Source organism: Rhinoderma darwinii, chromosome 1 (assembly GCF_050947455.1).
Source record: "Rhinoderma darwinii isolate aRhiDar2 chromosome 1, aRhiDar2.hap1, whole genome shotgun sequence".
In the NCBI taxonomy this organism is placed as follows: Eukaryota; Metazoa; Chordata; class Amphibia; order Anura; family Rhinodermatidae; genus Rhinoderma; species Rhinoderma darwinii.
The window spans coordinates 289,410,513-289,429,479 of NC_134687.1; the positions used below are offsets into that span (position 1 = coordinate 289,410,513).

General features: G+C 40.8%; 1 protein-coding gene across 2 annotated transcripts in view; it reads right to left on the reverse strand.

Moving 5' to 3' along the window:
• Window positions 1–18,967, reverse strand: part of KCNN1 (potassium calcium-activated channel subfamily N member 1) — a 121,426-nt gene that overhangs the window by 46,295 nt on the left and 56,164 nt on the right. For both annotated transcript variants that reach the window (XM_075825305.1, XM_075825304.1), the window contains exon 4: window positions 2,210–2,628. In XM_075825305.1, coding sequence (XP_075681420.1) covers window positions 2,210–2,628 — 419 coding nt within the window. The remainder of the gene's footprint in view (window positions 1–2,209; window positions 2,629–18,967) is intronic.

An 18,967-nucleotide genomic window follows, 5' to 3' on the forward strand; every position in this document is an offset into this window, starting at 1 on the left:
AGAGTTTTGCAACCTGGTAGTTACCCGAGGGGGTTATTTACAAAGCATCTTTCAGCTTCTTGCATTGCGAATAATGAAGATCTCTTCAGCGTCACATGCATGAACCTTTCAATCGGCATGTGTCAAATAAAATAAGATCAGTACAATAGAAATACTATGATCAATTACGATCATTCTTTTACCATGTATGAAAATGTATGCTGCAATGTAAAATGATGCTTTTTCCCATTTTGGCTTATGATCTTTGACAAAGATTAGAAATCAGTAGGGAAATGGATATCAAATGGTTAATTGGTATTTGATCGCTTCAAAAGACATCTAAAAAACAAAGCCAAGCAGTTACCGAAGACTTAGCAACCGTAATTTTTTCAAACGCCCCTTAATGGGCCCTGTTGCTATTCCCTCACAAATCCTTACCTCCCACTACAGTGTTTTTTTTTTTTTCTTAAATTGTCTGCTGCATTTTTTATGTCCGGGTGCCATAATCAAGTAGCGCTCTGGGTAAGGGAGCATGTATGTTTTCTTCATATAATGTACTCTATGTCTGATCAGTTAGAAGGTGGAAAAAAATCAACAGCAGAGGGAGATGACGTCCCATGGGTAGTGAAAGGGCAAAAGCACCAGGGGTCCGGGCAAAACAGATTTAATATTTTGCCCAAAATGGCCCTTTAATGTACATAAATGTGAAAAATTATTTTGATTATCCTATTTCTTGCTGCGATATGATCACTTGAAGATGTGGTCCTAAAGCTTCTTGCACCGGTACTAATGAGATTTCCTAATCTGAGTTCTATCACATTCTGTGTAGTCATGCAGACCTTGCGTGGATTAAAATCCCTAAATACATGGATGTCCCCACAAATATACACAGAACTGCCACTATATAGGCGGATCTGACACTTAAAGTGATCCTGTTAGGTGATTTGTGCAGGCCTATCTGAGGGCAGCATATGATAGAGGATAGAAGCTGAGACCCATGATATATAGGTTTATGTAATTTGGTGCATTATTTCTGAGTAAAAAGCAGATTAAAACCTGACCGGACTCCTAAGAGAGACAGTGAGAGTCCTGCTTACCCCGCCCACACACAGTGATTGACAGCTTTCCCTCTATCAGTATGTGTACAGAGAAGCCTGTCAATCACTGTGTGTGGGTGGGGTAAACAGAAATCACCTGACAGATTCCCTTTAAAGGGCTTTAAACTCTTGCAATATGGATACACTTTTATATACTAGAGTGTACTATATGGATATTGTGAGGTGTCCATATATCTCGTATTACGGTGGGACAATCCTTATATGTCTAAAATAATTTTCTTTCAAATTTGTAGTATGGTATTTTATACTTTTAGCGTAGCCTGCAAGTGGTTTTCATCATGATTGATTGTAGCAAAGCTTTCCGTAAGGTTCATTTCATATATAATATATACTTTTCCTGAATTTTGAAGGAAAAGGAATGTGTTTTCATTTGGTAAGTATCTCAGCCATCATCAGATTTATTCATGTCTAGCACTGATAGCAAGAATAAAACTGAGCTGATAGTGCTGGTAGTGAAGCCTAACTGAGAGATTCATTCTCAGGAATTTTTATAGGGTCAAGTGATATCTAGATAGTATCCTGGCTCCACTTTTGAGAAATTGACAACAAGTAAATGGTGAGTTTGACTGCAGACTGAAAAAAACTCCCAAAAAACGGCAACGTTTTCATTTAGAAGTCAAATGTATTTCTCTTATTATTTGGTTTAACAGGTAGGACCAGATGGAACTTTCCTTAGTGAACAATTCTAGTTATGATTGCTAGATGTCCATATAGTTACTTATGATTATTTCTGTAGGAATATGTTGGAAAATGTATGAGCACCACGTCAAAAAGATGGGATTTGATGAATAGGTCAACTACGTGGATTTCTATTCTTGTAAGCTTAATAAGTTTGTGTTTTTTTGCCAGCTGAACTTGCTGCCTTGCAACCATACTCAAATTAAAAGCAAACATAAGCAATAGGATGCACAATGGACATAGGATCATACACGCAAGGATCAGCAGATGAGTTTATTTTGTTAACGTGATCTTCTAGTTAACCTGAAGATTATTCTTATAGGAGAGAGGTCAAGTTAAAGGGTAAAAGCATGCCAAACCCATGCTAGACACAGAATGGATATTGCTGTTCGCTAAAAAATTTAATTGGAGGCTATATCCAGATAGGCACTTACCTTTCACATACTCGAACTGTCCATGCTGCTATGATCCAGGATGAGATACTGAAAACCAGAAGAACAGTGCCTGGACAAATGGTCATAAGAGTCTTCATTACAAAGCGAGTATTGAAATTGATCTTATTAAGGGCACCAATGCTCCTTGAAGAGGCATCAGTGAAAAGCTTGCTATGAAGGAGCATAACTCGTCCAATTAAGTATAGCCTCAAAAACATGGGGATAGATAAGATGATGTCTATGTCAGCATTGGCTACAGAAGTTGTATAGTAGAAGGCCAGGCGGGCTGTCCATGTAAAGGAGTATTGTCCAGGGATGGGATGAATGGCACACACAGTCAACTCTAGGGTGATGAAAAATATCCGTTCGTAGGTCATGGCTATTCTCCAATCATCTGCTCCATTGTCCACCATAAAAAGCTAAAAATAAGAACAGTTTAGGCCAGATAAAATTAGGATAAATGCAAGATATATTTGATAAATATATTTTAGTAACACAGAAAAAAGGAAAGACATAGGAAACAGTAATTCAAAAATCCACAATACATGAAAGTACAATGCAAGTGAGACAAAGCCCAATTTACTAAAACAAACACATCAGGAGTGCTGACAGGTACTCTTTATAGTGAATATATTATTAGAAAATGGCACTTTAATTAAAACATGTTTTTATTATAAACACTTTTTAAATATTTATTGGTCTTTTTATTTTCTTATTTTTAATTTTGTGGCTAGCAATAGAAAAAGAAAATCTTGAAATATTCCAGTTTTCAAACTGGCCACTAGTGTAGACACAATTGACTGACACTTGTTTTCTGCAGCTCACTTGTCAATTTTGCTGCGTAGACAGGGACAGGATCATCAGAGTCCCCTCGTTATCATTAGAGGGTGAATGAAAGCTCTATTGTACTGCTCAAGGTCTAGATAAGGCAAGATAGCAACACTATACACACACAGAAAAGGCTCTTTATGCATCTCCCCTATCACTTTCTGGCCTTTAGGGGAGGGGGCTGTAATCCATAATTTCCTAGAGACTGATTATGTTCATCTGTTGCATTAGATTAGTTAGTTGTTTAGGATTTTTTTTTTCTACAGCATGTGCATGGATTTCTGCAAACCCTGAAATAAAAAAAAAGATCCCTCTACCTCTACCCACCTTTCCTCGCAGCGATGATTGATAGCTGGCTGCTGTGTATCTACATACATGGTGGCCCTCAATTACTGTGATTTTTAAAGGTGATTTTCTGATTCTAGGTGGAAATACTAATAAAATACACAGCGTGTATTTCCCTAGTGGATTTAAAGGGGGTTTCCACTACCGGACAGCTGATCACCTATCCACTGGATAGGTCATCAGTATATGATCAGTGCAGGTCCGGACCTGGACCCCGCACCAATCAGTTGCTCCGGCTGCCTCCGGGCACCGGACGTCCATGCTGGTAGCAGATGGCTTCGGTCACAGAATAGCGGCCGAGCTGCAGTACTTCAAGTGAATAGGAGCAGAGCTGCAGTTCTGCAGCACAGCCGCTATGCAATGTACGGAGCCAACTGCTTCCGGCTCCGTACACTGCATAGTGTTCAATGACATCCAGTGCCCGTGGATAGGTCGTCAGTTGTCCAGTAGTGGAAAACCCCTTTAAACTAAAACATGCTTATATTTTTACCCCAAAAAAACTATGTAAAATGATGGTAAACTATAGACAACCTTATGATCTTCAAATTATACTTGTTTGATAATAGCCAAAGCTATATTTAACTAATGGTTATGTGTTATGTGTAGTTATGTGTCTACTTCATCATGAGCTGCTCCGATGTTACCTTTGAAAAGCAGCCTACGGAGAAATCCTAAGGACAACTAAAGTTGACTACTATATATAAGTATTTTAAGTTACTTGCTGAATGCATCATGATTCAAAGTTACTTGGGTAACTACACTGGGTGGGTCCGGTTGCTCAAAGATTCTAAAGAGATTCAAATTATGATGTAACTTTGATATTTTCTAGAGTTTGGGATCAAACACAAAAACAAGTTTTATGCTAGTTATTTGTAATGTGGGATCACTTCCATGTTCAGACAATCTAGCATTTCTGAATCGGGTGGCCATTATGATTTAGGGTACAATTTCTTCTAATGCATTTTCAATGATCTCTTGTTACTATACTGCTTTTATTGGAACAAGACAATGACAAAGCTTGGGCTTGCTGTATCTACCTACCTCATTGTCCATTGAATCCCAAAGTTTGTGCAAGATATTGGACTGTATAGGTAGTAATAAAACCCTTTGTAGGCAGTAGAAACCTAGGACTATGGGATGGGATGAGCTAATTTCTGGAGTCCATATGTAAAATAAAGTCACACCATGCAATCTAAAATAATGTTTACTTCAGATTTATTAATGTCTACAGAAGTGCGAATAAAGGTACGCTCACTGGGCCTTCTTTACTTTTATCTCATGTGGAAGTTTTTTCTAATACATTCATTATATTAGGTTGAACAAGTTACTTTGTTAATTCATTCATGACCATTGATGTATTATTGTTGCTTCCTTGACTATTTGAAATGACATATTCAAGGTCACATCCAGTTTTTTTCCTCTTTGACTACCCAAATGATCACTTATCAAAACATAGCATAGCAACCAATCACAGTGCAGCTTCCTTAGTTCCTGAGCAGTTTAAGGAATAAAAGCGGAATTCTAATTGGTTGCTATAGACAACAAGGCCAGTTATTTTGTTAGATAGTTTAATAAATCTTCTCCATTATGTTTTATTGCAGTATTTATGCAAAATAGGCAGAAATGGTTGGTTGTTTCCCAAAGTCTAAAGTGGTTGGTTCAGCCAATGAAACCGATCATCCAGTTGTTATGTGTTTTGTGATACCAAGTATGTGTAGTTTAACCAACACCGGATGTCACTGTAATTCCTGAGGCTCCCATTGTAGGTCATATGTGGCATCTGCACATTAAGGCAAACAAAATTGGGAGGAATGAATTATTGGTCATGGATTAGTGGGTATGATGAAGATGCAGTATCAGTTTTTATATGGTATGCCCATGTTAAATGCACCCACATCATGCAGGGCAGTGGACGGTAGGGATTGGATTGGATGCATGTCCCTGCAATTCTCTATATACCAATCTCACATAATAGTGATCTAATAGTTGTTATAAATGATCTGTATACAGAGGAATGCTAGAAAGAAATACAGTGTCCTCCCAGTATTTCCCCTGCCACAAATGATATCATTGGTTTCCATAGCAACATCACAAATGCAGAATTCTTAGTGACAAGGAACCGATCATTTCAGCTCTGTGCTGTATCTGTAATAAGGCCTGGCATTAAAATGGGTTTTCCGGGATATAAAAACACTCTTTTTACACTGTCCGAAATGCTACTATAATAAACTTATTATTATACTTACTTTTAGAATTTCTCCCTGTCTGTCACTATTTAGGTCCCTGCCGCATTTGTTTACATACTTGGTTGCTAAACGTCATGTCAGCAGGCAGGTAAATCATGGGCGGCTGCGGTGACTTGCTGACGATAGTAATGTTCCTACATTGGGCCGTGACTGGCTGACAATCTCACGCGACATGTCGTCCCTATGGATGACACGACATCACACAGACTGGTTTAGGCTGGGTTCACACGAGCATATTACGTCCGTAAAGGACGGAACGTATTTCGGCCACAAGTCCAGGACCGAACACACTGCAGGGAGCCGGGCTCCTAGCATCATAGTTATGTACGACGCTAGGAGTCCCTGCCTCGCTGCAGGACAACTGTCCCGTACTGTAATCATGTTCTCAGTACGGGACAGTAGTTCCATGGAAAGGCAGGGACTCCTAGCATCGTACATAACTATGATGCTAGGAGCCCGGCTCCCTGCAGTGTGTTCGGTCCGGGACTTGCGGCCGAAATACGTTCCGTCCTTTACGGACGTAACATGCTCGAGTGAACCCAGCCTAAGGGTATGTTCACACGGCCAAATTACGGATGTAATTCGGGTGTTTTACGCCTGAAATTACTTCCGAAATTACGGCTTGAATGTGTTGACAAACATCTGCCCATTGAAAGCAATGGGTTGACGTTTGTCTGTTCACACGAGGCGTATATTTACGCGTCGCTGTCAAAAAACGGCGCGTAAATAAACGCCCGTGCCAAAGAAGTGTCCTGTCACTTCTTGGGACGTAATTGGAGCCGTTATTCATTGACTCCAATGAAAAGCAGTGCCAATTACGTCCGTAATGGACGCGGCGTTCAAGCGCCTGCACATGCTGTTACGGCTGAAATGACGGGGCTCCTAAGGGTATGTTCACACGGTAGCGTCCGTAACGGCCAAAATTACGGGGCTGTTTCCAGGAGAAAACAGCCCCGTCATTTCAGCCGTAACGGCATGTGCAGGCGCTTGAACGCCGCGTCCATTACGGACGTAACTGGAGCTGGTTTTCCATGGAGTCCATGGAAAACGGCTCCATTTACGTCTGAAGAAGTGACATGACACTTCTTTGGCACGGGCGTCTATTTACTCGCCGTCTTTTGACAGCGACACGTAAATATACGCCCCATGTGAACAGACAAACGTCAGCCCATTGCTTTCAATGGGCAGATGTTTGTCAACGCTATCGAGGCGCATTTTCGGACGTAATTCGTGGCGTAAAACGCCCGAATTACGTCCATAAATAAGCCGTGTGAACATACCCTAACAGTAACTTAGCTGGGGGGCTAAAAAACAGCAGCAAGAGAATCGTGAGGTAAGTATATTAATACATTTCTTATGATAACGGTATTATGAAAGTGATGTCAGATTACAAGTTTTTTGTAATTATTATTTTAATTAAAAATGCCTCATATGTTCACATTTTACACCTCCTGAAATTGAGTTAAATATATCACCTTGCCATATGAAGCATGTTGCCTTGCCCAACAAAACATCTGATATTTGCCAGCAGTTCATAGTTTATGAGAAATTCTGAGTTTCCCTGGAAATGCACCTAGTTACCAATGACAGGAGTGCACAAGCACAATGCCACTTATTCTCTAGACTGCGCTGATTTATCACCATCTATTCTTATCATTCTGGCATTATAATTAAAAGTGTAGGTGTAGTGTTAGAAGCTGCAAAGGCAGACTTACATTTTCCCATACGTAATGTCCAATATTTCGTGCAATCACTGGGTCTGCAAAAATAAGGTATTTTTGTCCGGTGGTTGCAATAAAAGTTAGACGCATGTGTGATTTTTTTTAAGCTGGAGGAACTTGCGGTTGGAAAAAGACATATGTCCATCAAGTTCAACCAAGGGATGGGAGAAAGGGAAGGGATGGGATAAATTATAGAACTTTTGTTTTACCCCTATTGATCCAGAGGACAGTTGTCTTTAACCCCTTAACGACGAGCGACGGATATATCCGTGACAAGCAGGTGTTAGTTCCCGCATAGCGACGGGTATATCCGTCGCTCTGATCTGGCAGGTACTGCCAGTGTATCCACGGGATCAGCGGCAGAAGCACGGCTGTTATACAAAGCCGAGCCCCTGCCCCAACTGCCGTAATCGTAGTGCGCGCCAATTCCGGCAATTTAACCCATTAGATGCCACTGTCAATAGCGACAGCGGGATCTAATGTGTTTGACAGAGGAAAGAAATCGCGGGGCGCTGTCGGGTTTCCATGGCAGCAAGTGGGCCTAACAAATGCCCCCAGGCCTGCCTCCAGGAACTGCCGGAGGCATGGCCTAATAGATTGCCTGTCACATTTACACTGACAGGCAATAATGCTTTGGTATACTAAGTACATTTATAACGTGAAAAACAATGCTGGAATAGCTTTTTATTTTCAATTCTTTCCTAAAATAAAGTTAATAAAAGTTAATCAATATATTATATGCACCCAAAAATGGTGCAATTGAAAAATACAACTCGTCCCGCAAAAAACAAGCCCTTATACAGCTATGTAAACGGAACAAAAAAAAAGTTACGACTCTTAGAATGCAACAGTGAAAAAACAGGTCATTAAAGGGGTTGTCCAGGAAAAAAAATAATTCTAAAAAGTGTCCCCCAGCCATGGTTTGCCTTCCCTAATACCCCCTATTAAACTTCTAACCAGTTTCTGTTTGATCTCTATCGTCAATGCTGCTCTTTCTGTTTGTTTACATCCCTTGCTGTTTGTTTACATCCCTTACTGTCTGTTTCCTGTCTTGTAACCCACCATACCCATTATCCCCTGTAATGTAGATGTTACCTGCAGTTATATGTAACACCACAGATAACACACTGATAACTCTCTGAGTACAGATAGTAGATGTTGCCTGCAGTCCTATGTATCATCACAGATAACACAGTGATAACTCTCTGAGAACAGATAAGGTAGTAGATGTAAGAGACAAACCATGCAGAGACACAGACGCACACACACACACACACACACACACACACACACACACACACACACACACAGTAACATATACACATACTAAGACAGAGACACACACTGTGTACACACTACACACACATAAACACACAGACATTCACCATGTCTCCTTGCTGACAGCATCACAGGTCAGGACGGGCTGTGGGCGGAGCTTCCTCTCTGCTTCTCGGCACAGCAGAGCACAGAGTAGAGGCAGAGCTGGAAGGCTGCAGCACGTGAGTGGACCTGTCCCCTGACCTGAGTCATCTGACCTCATGTCACTGATGTGAGGTCAGGTGACAGGTAAGGTGACCGGACTGGTCCACTCCCTGGCCGTCACAGACCCCAGTCAGACCGCCGTAATTTCCTGGCTCTTCCTAAAGCTGCTGCAGGTGTCCGACATACGGGGCGCCTGTCAGCAGCGATCAGCTGCTCTTCGACGCCCCCCCTTCCCTACCACCTAGGCTTTGGCAGCGTATGATCTAAAAGTGCCGAAGCTGCCACTGTACCTCGTAGACTGGGCTAGTCCTACGCAGGTGCCATCCTTTTTCACTGTGAACACGCATAGGCGCGCTCACAGTGAAAAGCTACATAGGCTGGGCGGGCAGTAATCAACCAGCATACGCCGAAACGACACGTCACCAGTGACGTGTCGTATCCCATCCGAGGTCTCTCTGGGGCGTGACCATGTGATCGGGATACGACATGACAGTGGAGGAGCCTGAAAATATGACGTCAGAAGTCATGTGGTCCGAAGAAAAGAACAGCCAGAGCGGAGAACAGAAGCAAGATTGCACGGGTAAGTATATTATTCAACTGTAAATATGTGCAATGTGTGTAAATTTACTGAAAAAATAAATCTCGGACAACCCCTTTCAGGGGTTAAAAAAAAGGTAAATAAATCTGAAAATTACCCATAAGGAATTAACCAATGTTCCCTAAAAAGGAAAAATTCCCTCCTGATCCCAAGTGGCAATCTGACTGGATCAACAGTCAAAGATTCTACACATTCACATAGGAGCTGATATTTTTTTGTTCTAGGAAATTATTTAAGCCCTCGTAAAGCCATCTACTGTCCCTGCTGTGACCAGCTCCTGAGGTGACTATTCCATAAATTCACCGTTCTCACAGTAAAGAAGGCTTGTCGCCTCTGCAGGTTGAACCTTTTTATCTCCGGTTGGAGGGAGTGCCCCCTTGTTTTTTGAGGGGGTTTTACATGGAACAGGATTTCACCATATTTTTTGTATGGACCATTCATATATTTATAGAAGTTAATCATGTCCCCCCTTAATCGTCCCTTTTCATGGCTAAAAAGGTTTAATTCTTTTAATCTTTTCTCATAACTTAGATTCTCCATGCCCCTTATTAGTTTGGTTGCTCTTCTTTGTATTTTTTCCAACTCCAGGGCATCCTTTCTATTAACTGGAAGCCAGAACTGAACTGCATATTCTAGATGAGGCCTCACTAATGCTTTGTAAAGTGGTAATATTACATCCCTGTCCCGCGAGTCCATGCCTCTTTTTATACACGACAATATCTTGCTGGCCTTAGAAGCAGCTGTTTCACATTGCATGTTGTTGTTTGGTCTATGACCTACAAGTACACCCAGATCCTTCTCAACAAGTGACTCCCCAGAATAGCTCCCCCTATGACATATGATGTATGAATGCCAAAACACTCAGTGTGTCCAAATTGACTTGTAATTTATGAATATTTTCCATAGACTGAACTATGCTAAATAGCTTGGTGTCATCTGCAAAAATAGAAACAGTGCTATTAACCCCATTCTCTATATCATAAAGGGGTTGTCCACAACTCGACAACTGATGACCTATCCACAGGATAGGTCATAAGTATATGATCGGTGCAGGTCCAACACCTGGACCTCGCACCGGTCAACTGCTCTGGCTGCGCCAGACGTTTTGAACGGTATGCAGTAGTTAGAGCCGGAAGCAGATGGCTCCGACCACTGCATAGCAGCCGTTCTGCACAGCTGCAGTACCGCAGCTCGACCGCTATTCCGTGACCTGAGCCATCTGCTTCCATTATGGATGTCCAGTGCCCGGAGTCAGCCGGAGCAGCTAAACAATGCAGGGTCCAGGTGTCGAACCCCCACCAATCATATACTGATGACCTATCCGGTGGATAGGTTATCAGTTGTCCGGCAGTGGACAACCCCTTTAATAAATAAGTTGAATAATAGTGGTCCCGGCACTGAACCCTGGAGTACACCACTTATAACTGGTAACCATTCAGCGTAGGAATCATTGACCACAACTCATTGGATATGGTCCTTGAACCAATTTTCAATCCATGCTGGCTGTCACTTATAATACTATATTTAGTCACATAGTCCTGTGTATACTGTCTTACTGGTCTATAATTACCCGGGGAAGACCTAGAGCCCTTTTTCAAAATAGGCACATTTGCCCTGTGCCAGTCCCTTGGCACTATGCCAGTCACTAGAGAATCTCTAAATATTATGAAGAGCGGGACAGAAATAACTGAACTAAGCTCTTTAAGAACTCTAGGGTGTAACCCATCTGGTCCTGGGACCTTGTGTACAATTATTTTATTTAACATAGCTTGGAACATATCTACATTCAGCCAGTCAGTATACCAACTGATATATTAACAGAACTGGCACCGGCTACATCAGCTGCTCTTTCTTCTGTTGTATATACAGAGCTAAAGAACCCATTTAGTAACTCTGCCTTCTCTTGATCCCTTGACTACCAATTACCACTATTTAGGTGTCCTAAATGTTCAGAACTTGGCTTTTTTGCATTTATATACTTGAAGACTTTTTAGGGATTTGTTTTCCTATCCTTGGCCACCAGCCTTTTATTTTGTATTTTTGCTGAATTTATAACTTTTTTGCAGATTTTATTAAGCTCTTACCCACAGATTTAGATTTTTCAAATGTCATATATTTCCATTTTTACAGAAGGTGTAAGCCGTGTGGGGTTTAATTTTAGTCGTTAAGTTGTGTGCTTATTATGTGGTGTTACCTTTATGTTGTGTGCTCTACTTTACCGAGACATGATTGCAGGAGGATATTCCAGACTGCAATACAGATTTATGGAATTAACCTGTTTAGGAGTGACCATGTGGAAGGACTGGCAGGAAAAGGCAGAGGCATGTGCATACTTAGTAACAACATTGTGGAGATGTGGCTATAGTGTCTGAAGTATCTGGGACGGATTTGGAATACTTAACCATCAAGTGTCGTCCTTATGATCTACCTCATGAATTTTCTTAAATTACTATTACGGCTGTCTATATACATCCAGGGGCAGCAGGGGACAATGCTCTTGGGGCATTGTATGACCACATTACTCATCTAGAGCATGTATTCACAGAGGTGCTGCATGTTATTCCTGGCAAAAAGTATTACAAGCGCGTACTGTAGCAGAACCAATGAGAGGAGCATGGATTTCAGATCACTGTTATAGCCCTATTAAGAGTGCCTTTCACAGTATTAGAAGGCCAGGTTTTGGGAAATCGTATCATTATGCGGTGCTTATGCTTCCAATGTATAGACAAAAATTGAAACAGGCACCACCGACTATAAAGGATGTACATTGATGGACTAAGGCGGTAGAGGACACCCTTATGGACTGTGTGTCTCAAACTGATTGGATAATGTTAGAGGATTCCGCTAGTAATATACATGATTTTGTTAATAGTGTTCTAAGTTATTTATAATTTTTCCTGTATGCATGTATTCCTGTTATGAAGGTGAAGATATATCCAGAAACCTTGAATAAACCAAGAAGTTAGGTGTAGTTTTAGGGCTAGGTCAGTGGCATTAAATACAGGGGATATTGATCTGCTGTGGAAGGTCAAATATGACCTAAGAAAATCTATTGTGAGGGCAAAGTGAGAATATGCAGTTAGGCTGCAGGATATGCGGAGTGGAAACTCTGAGGGGAAAGGGTTTGAAGAAAGTGGCATATTCAACCGACACCAATTCGAGTCAGTCAATGGTTCCGTACCTCCTTAAGAGGCAGGTTATTGTACCAGTGCCAAAAAAGGCATCTGCGGTATTTTTGAATGATTATCGGCCGGTAGCCCTGACACCTGTAGTGATGAAGTGCTTTGAAAAATGTTCCGGTCGCACATTAATAAGGTATTGACTGGGAGAAAATATTGCCTTCAATTTGCATGTAGGACCAATAGGTCTACAGTGGATGCAGTAACATTGGCTGTATATACGATTTGAAAGCATGTTGATTCTGGTTGTAACTATGTAACTATGTAATCATGTTTATAGATTTTAGCTCAGCTTTTAACACCGCTGTGCCCTCGCTTCTTGTGGCTAAGCTAGGAAAGCCGGGGTTGCTATTTGAATTATACAAATGCCTGCTAAGTTTCTTGACTGACAGACATCAAGTGGTTAGGGTGGAGGGGTTGGTTTCTTCCCCAAAGAAGTAAAATTTGGGGGTACCACGGAATCGCTGTCTGAGCCCTGCATTGTTCTCTCTGGTTTGAGATTAGCGGTTAGAGCAATGCTCTTTTGAGAATATTTTGTTTTTAAATGTGGAAAAGACAAAAGGAAATAATATTGGATTTTAGGAAACAGGGGTCGGAACATTTGTGTATTATCATGGGTGACAATGGAGTGGAGATAAGCGAATTTAAGATTCTGGGGTTAATGATCTCGCATGATCTGACATGGTCTGCAACAATATATGCCACGGTGAGGAAGTCCCAGCGGAGTGTTTATTTTCGAAGAGATTTAAAAATAAATGGTTTTAGGTTTGAAGTTTTGCAAAAGTTTTATCGGCAACCATTGACAGTGTTTTGACTTATGGCATCACATTTTGGTTTGGCAATGGTGAAAAAAAAGTGTTTGTTATGTAGGGTGGCTACAACTGCTGGAGTCACTATTGGCTGCGATGTCTTGTGATTATCAGCTATTTATGCGGAGTGTGTGTGAGTAGAACAGTTAAAATCTTAGAGGATAGGTCACACCTGTGTAATAGCCTGTTTGAGTTGCTACCATCTGGAAGGCGGTATCGTGTTACTAGATCACGCACAAACAGATTTAGGGAGAGTTTCTATCCTACTGCAGTCCATTTCTAAATAAGCAAATGTGATTGTATGACATGTACTGGCCTAATGTGTCTTTTTTTTTCTATATGTTACGATCGTTTCTGTTTTTATATTTTCCAATGTGTAAATTGCGGATGTTTTATACTGCGATTGTCATAGTTGGCAAAAAAGTTTTCTATTTCTAAATGCTGCTAATCATGTGGTCATATAACTATTCTGACCCATAGATATATATTACTTGTAACCCTATGGACACTCCAGCATAGAGGTATGCATAACACATAGCAAAATAGCATTTGGCTCCATGTACACAACTTCAAGCTTTGTAAAGGGAATTGCCATTTGTACGAAAGGGCAGATTTACTATTGGTGTTGTTCCTAAATTGTGTCCTAAACTTGCACCTTCTTTTCGATGCAGATAATTTTAGACACATTTATCAATGCAATGTGCCAAAAAGAACAGATGTTTGCGACTTGTCTGACAAGGGGACGGGGCTTAGAGGAAAATGGGCGTGGCTTAAGATGCAGCAGATAGCGCCCAATTTTTGACCCAAAATAGTCGTCTAAAGCAAGCCAACCAATAGGTGGTATACATTTAAGCAGAAGTGTCTAAATGTGTACCAACTTTATCATCTAGCATGAGCCACTGTGATATATTTGGCGCATCTAGTCTAATTCTTAGCAGTCTGAATTTAAGATAGTATTAGTAAATCTGCCCTAACATTTTTAAATACAGAGAACTACAACCGCATGGAAAATATAGTAAATTGTATAACTCTATGCAATATTGTAGAGCTGCATTTTCCCAACCAGGGTACATGCCAATACACTAAGTTTCTTTGAAGTATTATTGCTAGTAGGGGGTGCCTGGATATAAATTGTTTTTAAGGGGTACCCCCAAGGTAATAGGGTGGAAATCACTCTTGTAAAGAGATTTAAGGGGGTTTTAGACTGGGAAATTATCGGGAAAACGATTGTTCATAGAAACAGGGCAGCGATCAGCAGATGAACGAACAAACGCTCATTCAGCTGCTGAGCGTATCATTTTAAAAAAGTAAAATATTATCATTGTCGACAGCACATCTCCATGTGTAAACAGGGAGATGCTTTGCTGACATGATAATAATGTATGGGGATGAGCGATCGGCGTAACGAGCACTTGTCCCCATACATAGCTGCTTGTGACAGGAGCTGTCTCGTTGATCGGCGCTCGCTGCATCGGCCAAAATTGGTCGGTGTAATGCCTTTATTTGATAGCATTAAATTTAACTAAACACATTACAACTTTCTAACCAGACAAAAAAAGCTCTTTTTTTCATCCTTGCACTACACTATTAAATAAAGTATATGAAATAAATTATATAGTGTTATATTGAAGTATAGAGGTATAGCCGTAGGCACTCCATGTTCTGTATGGCACTATATTAGGGAAAAATTCTCCCCTTGAAGCAATGCTTCTATGTCCCCAGAAATGTCCCCATAAACTTCTATGGATGCCATATTAAGATTCTGTACGACTTCTACGGAGTGATAATACAGGTGTGTGCATGAGCCTTACGCTGGCCAGAAAATTTATCAGTTTAGTGGGTCAGGATTTGGTAGTTCAAGCCTGTTTATCACTATAATAGTGTGATACCACAAAAAGCATCAAATGTACTTTATTAAATGTAAATATTGAAAATGTGAATATTGAAAAAATTATAAATTAATATTATGCATTAGTACTGGCTATACGTATAAAGTATGTGTGCTCTGGGCTGTATGAATGCCGTATCTCATTAGGGAATGGCATTATCAAGTCATGTAATACATAAAATGTATATTAGTGAATTGCTGACAATGCATATTATATGTATATTGTACACTTTGATGTCGTTTCTGGGATGTTTGCTGTCACCCCTGTAAGTGTGCACATTTTGTTGTTTTCCATACTCCATTCTTAGAGCTCTGTTCACATTATAAATAGGTACTACCTAGGTGTGCATGTTTGAAGAGTGATGCCGAATCTACTGTATGTCCAGAGAGATGCAACTGTATTCCTATATAGTTGCATAAATCTGCCATTAACTCCTATTATAAAAGAAGGTATACATCGCAGAATACATTATTTTTTTAGTGGAAACCACTTATATTTTGGCGGGATCCACACAATACAGCTGAAAATACCTGCCAAAACTTGTGAAAACAACACTCTTTCGGCATACACTTGGCTAACCATAGTCTATTGGCATGTCAGTGTAAATGTTGGGAAGTGCTCCTGATGTATAAGCCAAAGATACAGTTAGGTCCAGAATTATTTGGACAGTGACACAAGTTTTGGCATTTTAGCTGTTTATCAAAACATATTGAATATACAGTTATATAATCAATATGGGCTTAAAGTGCAGACTCTAAGCTTTAATTTGAAGGTATTCACATCCTAATTTAAGGAAGGGTTTAGGAATTACAACTCTTTAATATGTAGCTGCCTCTTCTTCAAGGGACCAAAGGTAATTGGACAATTATCTCAAAAGCTATTTAATGGGCTGCATGGGCTATTTCCTCGTTAATCCATCATCAATTAAGCAGGTAAAAGGTCTGGAGTTGATTCCAGGTGTGGCATTTTCATTTGCAATCTGTTGCTGTGAACCCACAACATGAGGTCAAAGGAGCTCTCAATGCAAGTGAAACAGACCATCATTAGGCTGAAAAAAATTAAGAAATCCATCAGAGAGAGTTAGCACAAATGTTAGGAGTGGCCAAATCAACAGTTTGGTACATTCTTGAAAAAAAAGAGCACACTGGTGATCTCGTGAACTCCAAAAGGCCTGGACGTTCACGGAAGGGAAGACAACAGTGGTGGATGATCGCACAATCCTTTCCATGGTGAAGAAAAACCCCTCCACAACATCTACCCAAGTGAAGAACATTCTCCTGGAAGTAGGTGTATCAGTATCTAAGTCTACCATAAAGAGAAGACTCCATGAGAGCGAATACAGAGGGTTCACCACAAGGTGCAAACCATTAATTAGCGTCAAAAATAGAAAGGCCAGATTAGACTTTGCCAAACAACATGTAAAGAAGCCAGCCTAGTTCTGGAACAGCATTCTTTGGACAGATGAAACTAAGATCCACCTGTACCAGAATGATGGGAGGAAGAAAGTATGGAGAAGGCTTGGAATGGCTCATGATCCAAAGAACACCACATCCTCTGTAAAACATGGTGGAGGCAGTGTGATGGCATGGGCATGCATGGCTGTCAAAGGCACTGGGTCACTAGTGTTTATTGATGATGTGACTGAAGACAGAAGCAGCCGGATGAATTCTGAAGTGTTCAGGGATATACTTTCTGCTCAGATTCAAGCAAATGCAGCAAGGTTGATTGGACATCGCTTCACAGTACAGATGGACAATGACCCAAAACATACTGCAAAAGCAACCCAGGAGTTTCTTAAGGCAAAGAAATGGAATATTCTGCAATGGCCAAGTCAATAACCAGATCTCAACCCGATCGAGCATGCATTTCACTTGCTTAAGACAAAACTTAAGGCAGAAAGACCCACAAAGAAGCAACAACTGAGGACAGCTGCAGTAAAGGCCTGGCAAAGCATCACAAAGGAGGAAACCCAGCGTTTGGTGATGTCCATGGGATCCAGACTTCAGGCAGTCATTGCCTGCAAAGAATTCTCTACAAAGTATTAAAAAAAAACATATTTATGGTAATGTTAATTTGTCCAATTACTTTTGAGCCCCTGAAATGAGGCTGTGTGGAAAAATGGTTGCAATTCCTAAACGTTTCACAGGATATTTTTGTTCAATACCTTGAATTAAACCTGAAAGTCTACACTTCAATTGCATCTCAGTTGTTTCATTTCAAATCCAATGTGGTGGCATGCAGAGCCCAAATCCTGAAGATTGTGTCACTGTCCAAATAATTCTGGACCTAACTGTACATCACAAATTTAATGTAAACAGGCCATTCCTATGTCCTTTTTATGAACGTCAAGCCACCTCATTACACAATTATCAGTTTTAAAGGCTTTGTGAATATTTTGATACCATTTAAGTCATATAACTCATGTAAAAAGAAATGGCTATTATAATGAATCTTCAAATTTTTTAATTCATTTCTTGACAATGTCTTTATTTGGAAAATGGAAATGGACTTAACTGGTTTATCTTGAAACTGAAGTGTTTTTACTGTCATTAATTAGTGCCATATAAGATGTACTTGTAACCACAATGACTATAGATGTCACTTTTTTCTGTTTTCAACTAGTACATAACTCGTTGAAGTTGCAAACAGGAAACCTTTAGCCCTACCGTTTGACTACACAGGCTTTTTTTTATTCTGTTAACCTGCAGCCAGAAGAATCCAATCAAGAGGGATTTAATAATAATAATTTAATAATTTAATGTCTTGAGCTGCTGTTTCCTGTCTGGACGGAAGCATGACAGGTGGGGAAGCGTCCTGTACAGCTTAGATGAGGTATCAAGTATCAAGGTCACACAGGGATATGGATATGTTTCTTGTGTCTCCTGTTTAAATGTGTCACCTTTCAGTGTGTAAGACTCATGTCACCTTACTTATCTCCTGACACTAACTTCTTCTATAAGACTCACTATTAGAGATGAGCGAACTTATGAAAAGTTCGGTTCAGCTAATTCGCCGAATTTCACGAAAAAGTTTGATTCGGACCGAACTAGTTCTGACCGAACCTGTAATTTCCGCGCGCCGAGCATGGTACTGTCCAGGGTGCTGAAAGAGTTAATGGGCTGCACTAACTCTTTCAGCAACCTTGACAGTACCATGCTCGGCGCAAGGAAAATACAATTTTAATGTAATAAAAAATAAATAAAATACGTTCATACTTACATTCCTCCTGTCCGGCCTCCAGCGATGACGTTTCATCCATGTCGCCGCTGCAGCCAATCACAGGCTGTAGTGGCGGTCACGCACGTCAGGATGACGTCAGAAGGCCGGCCTCCAGGGATGACGCTTCATCCCACGTGACCGCCTCTGCAGCGGCCTCTGCAGCCAATCACAGGCTGCAGCGGCCTCTGCAGCCAATCACACGCTCCTCTCCTGAAATACTCTGTGCTGCCTTAAACTCTGTTGACAGGTCAGGATCCTGTTTCTTTTAAATGCTGCTGGGGAACCCGCTCGATCCACTATATAAGGCTGCACTACAGTGCAGCATTTAGAAGAAACAGGATCCTGACCTGTCCACAGAGTTTAAGGCAGCACAGAGTATTTCAGGAGATGAGCATGCAGATTCAGTGCTGCTGTGAACTCTGCTCTTACCATTACGTAGCTC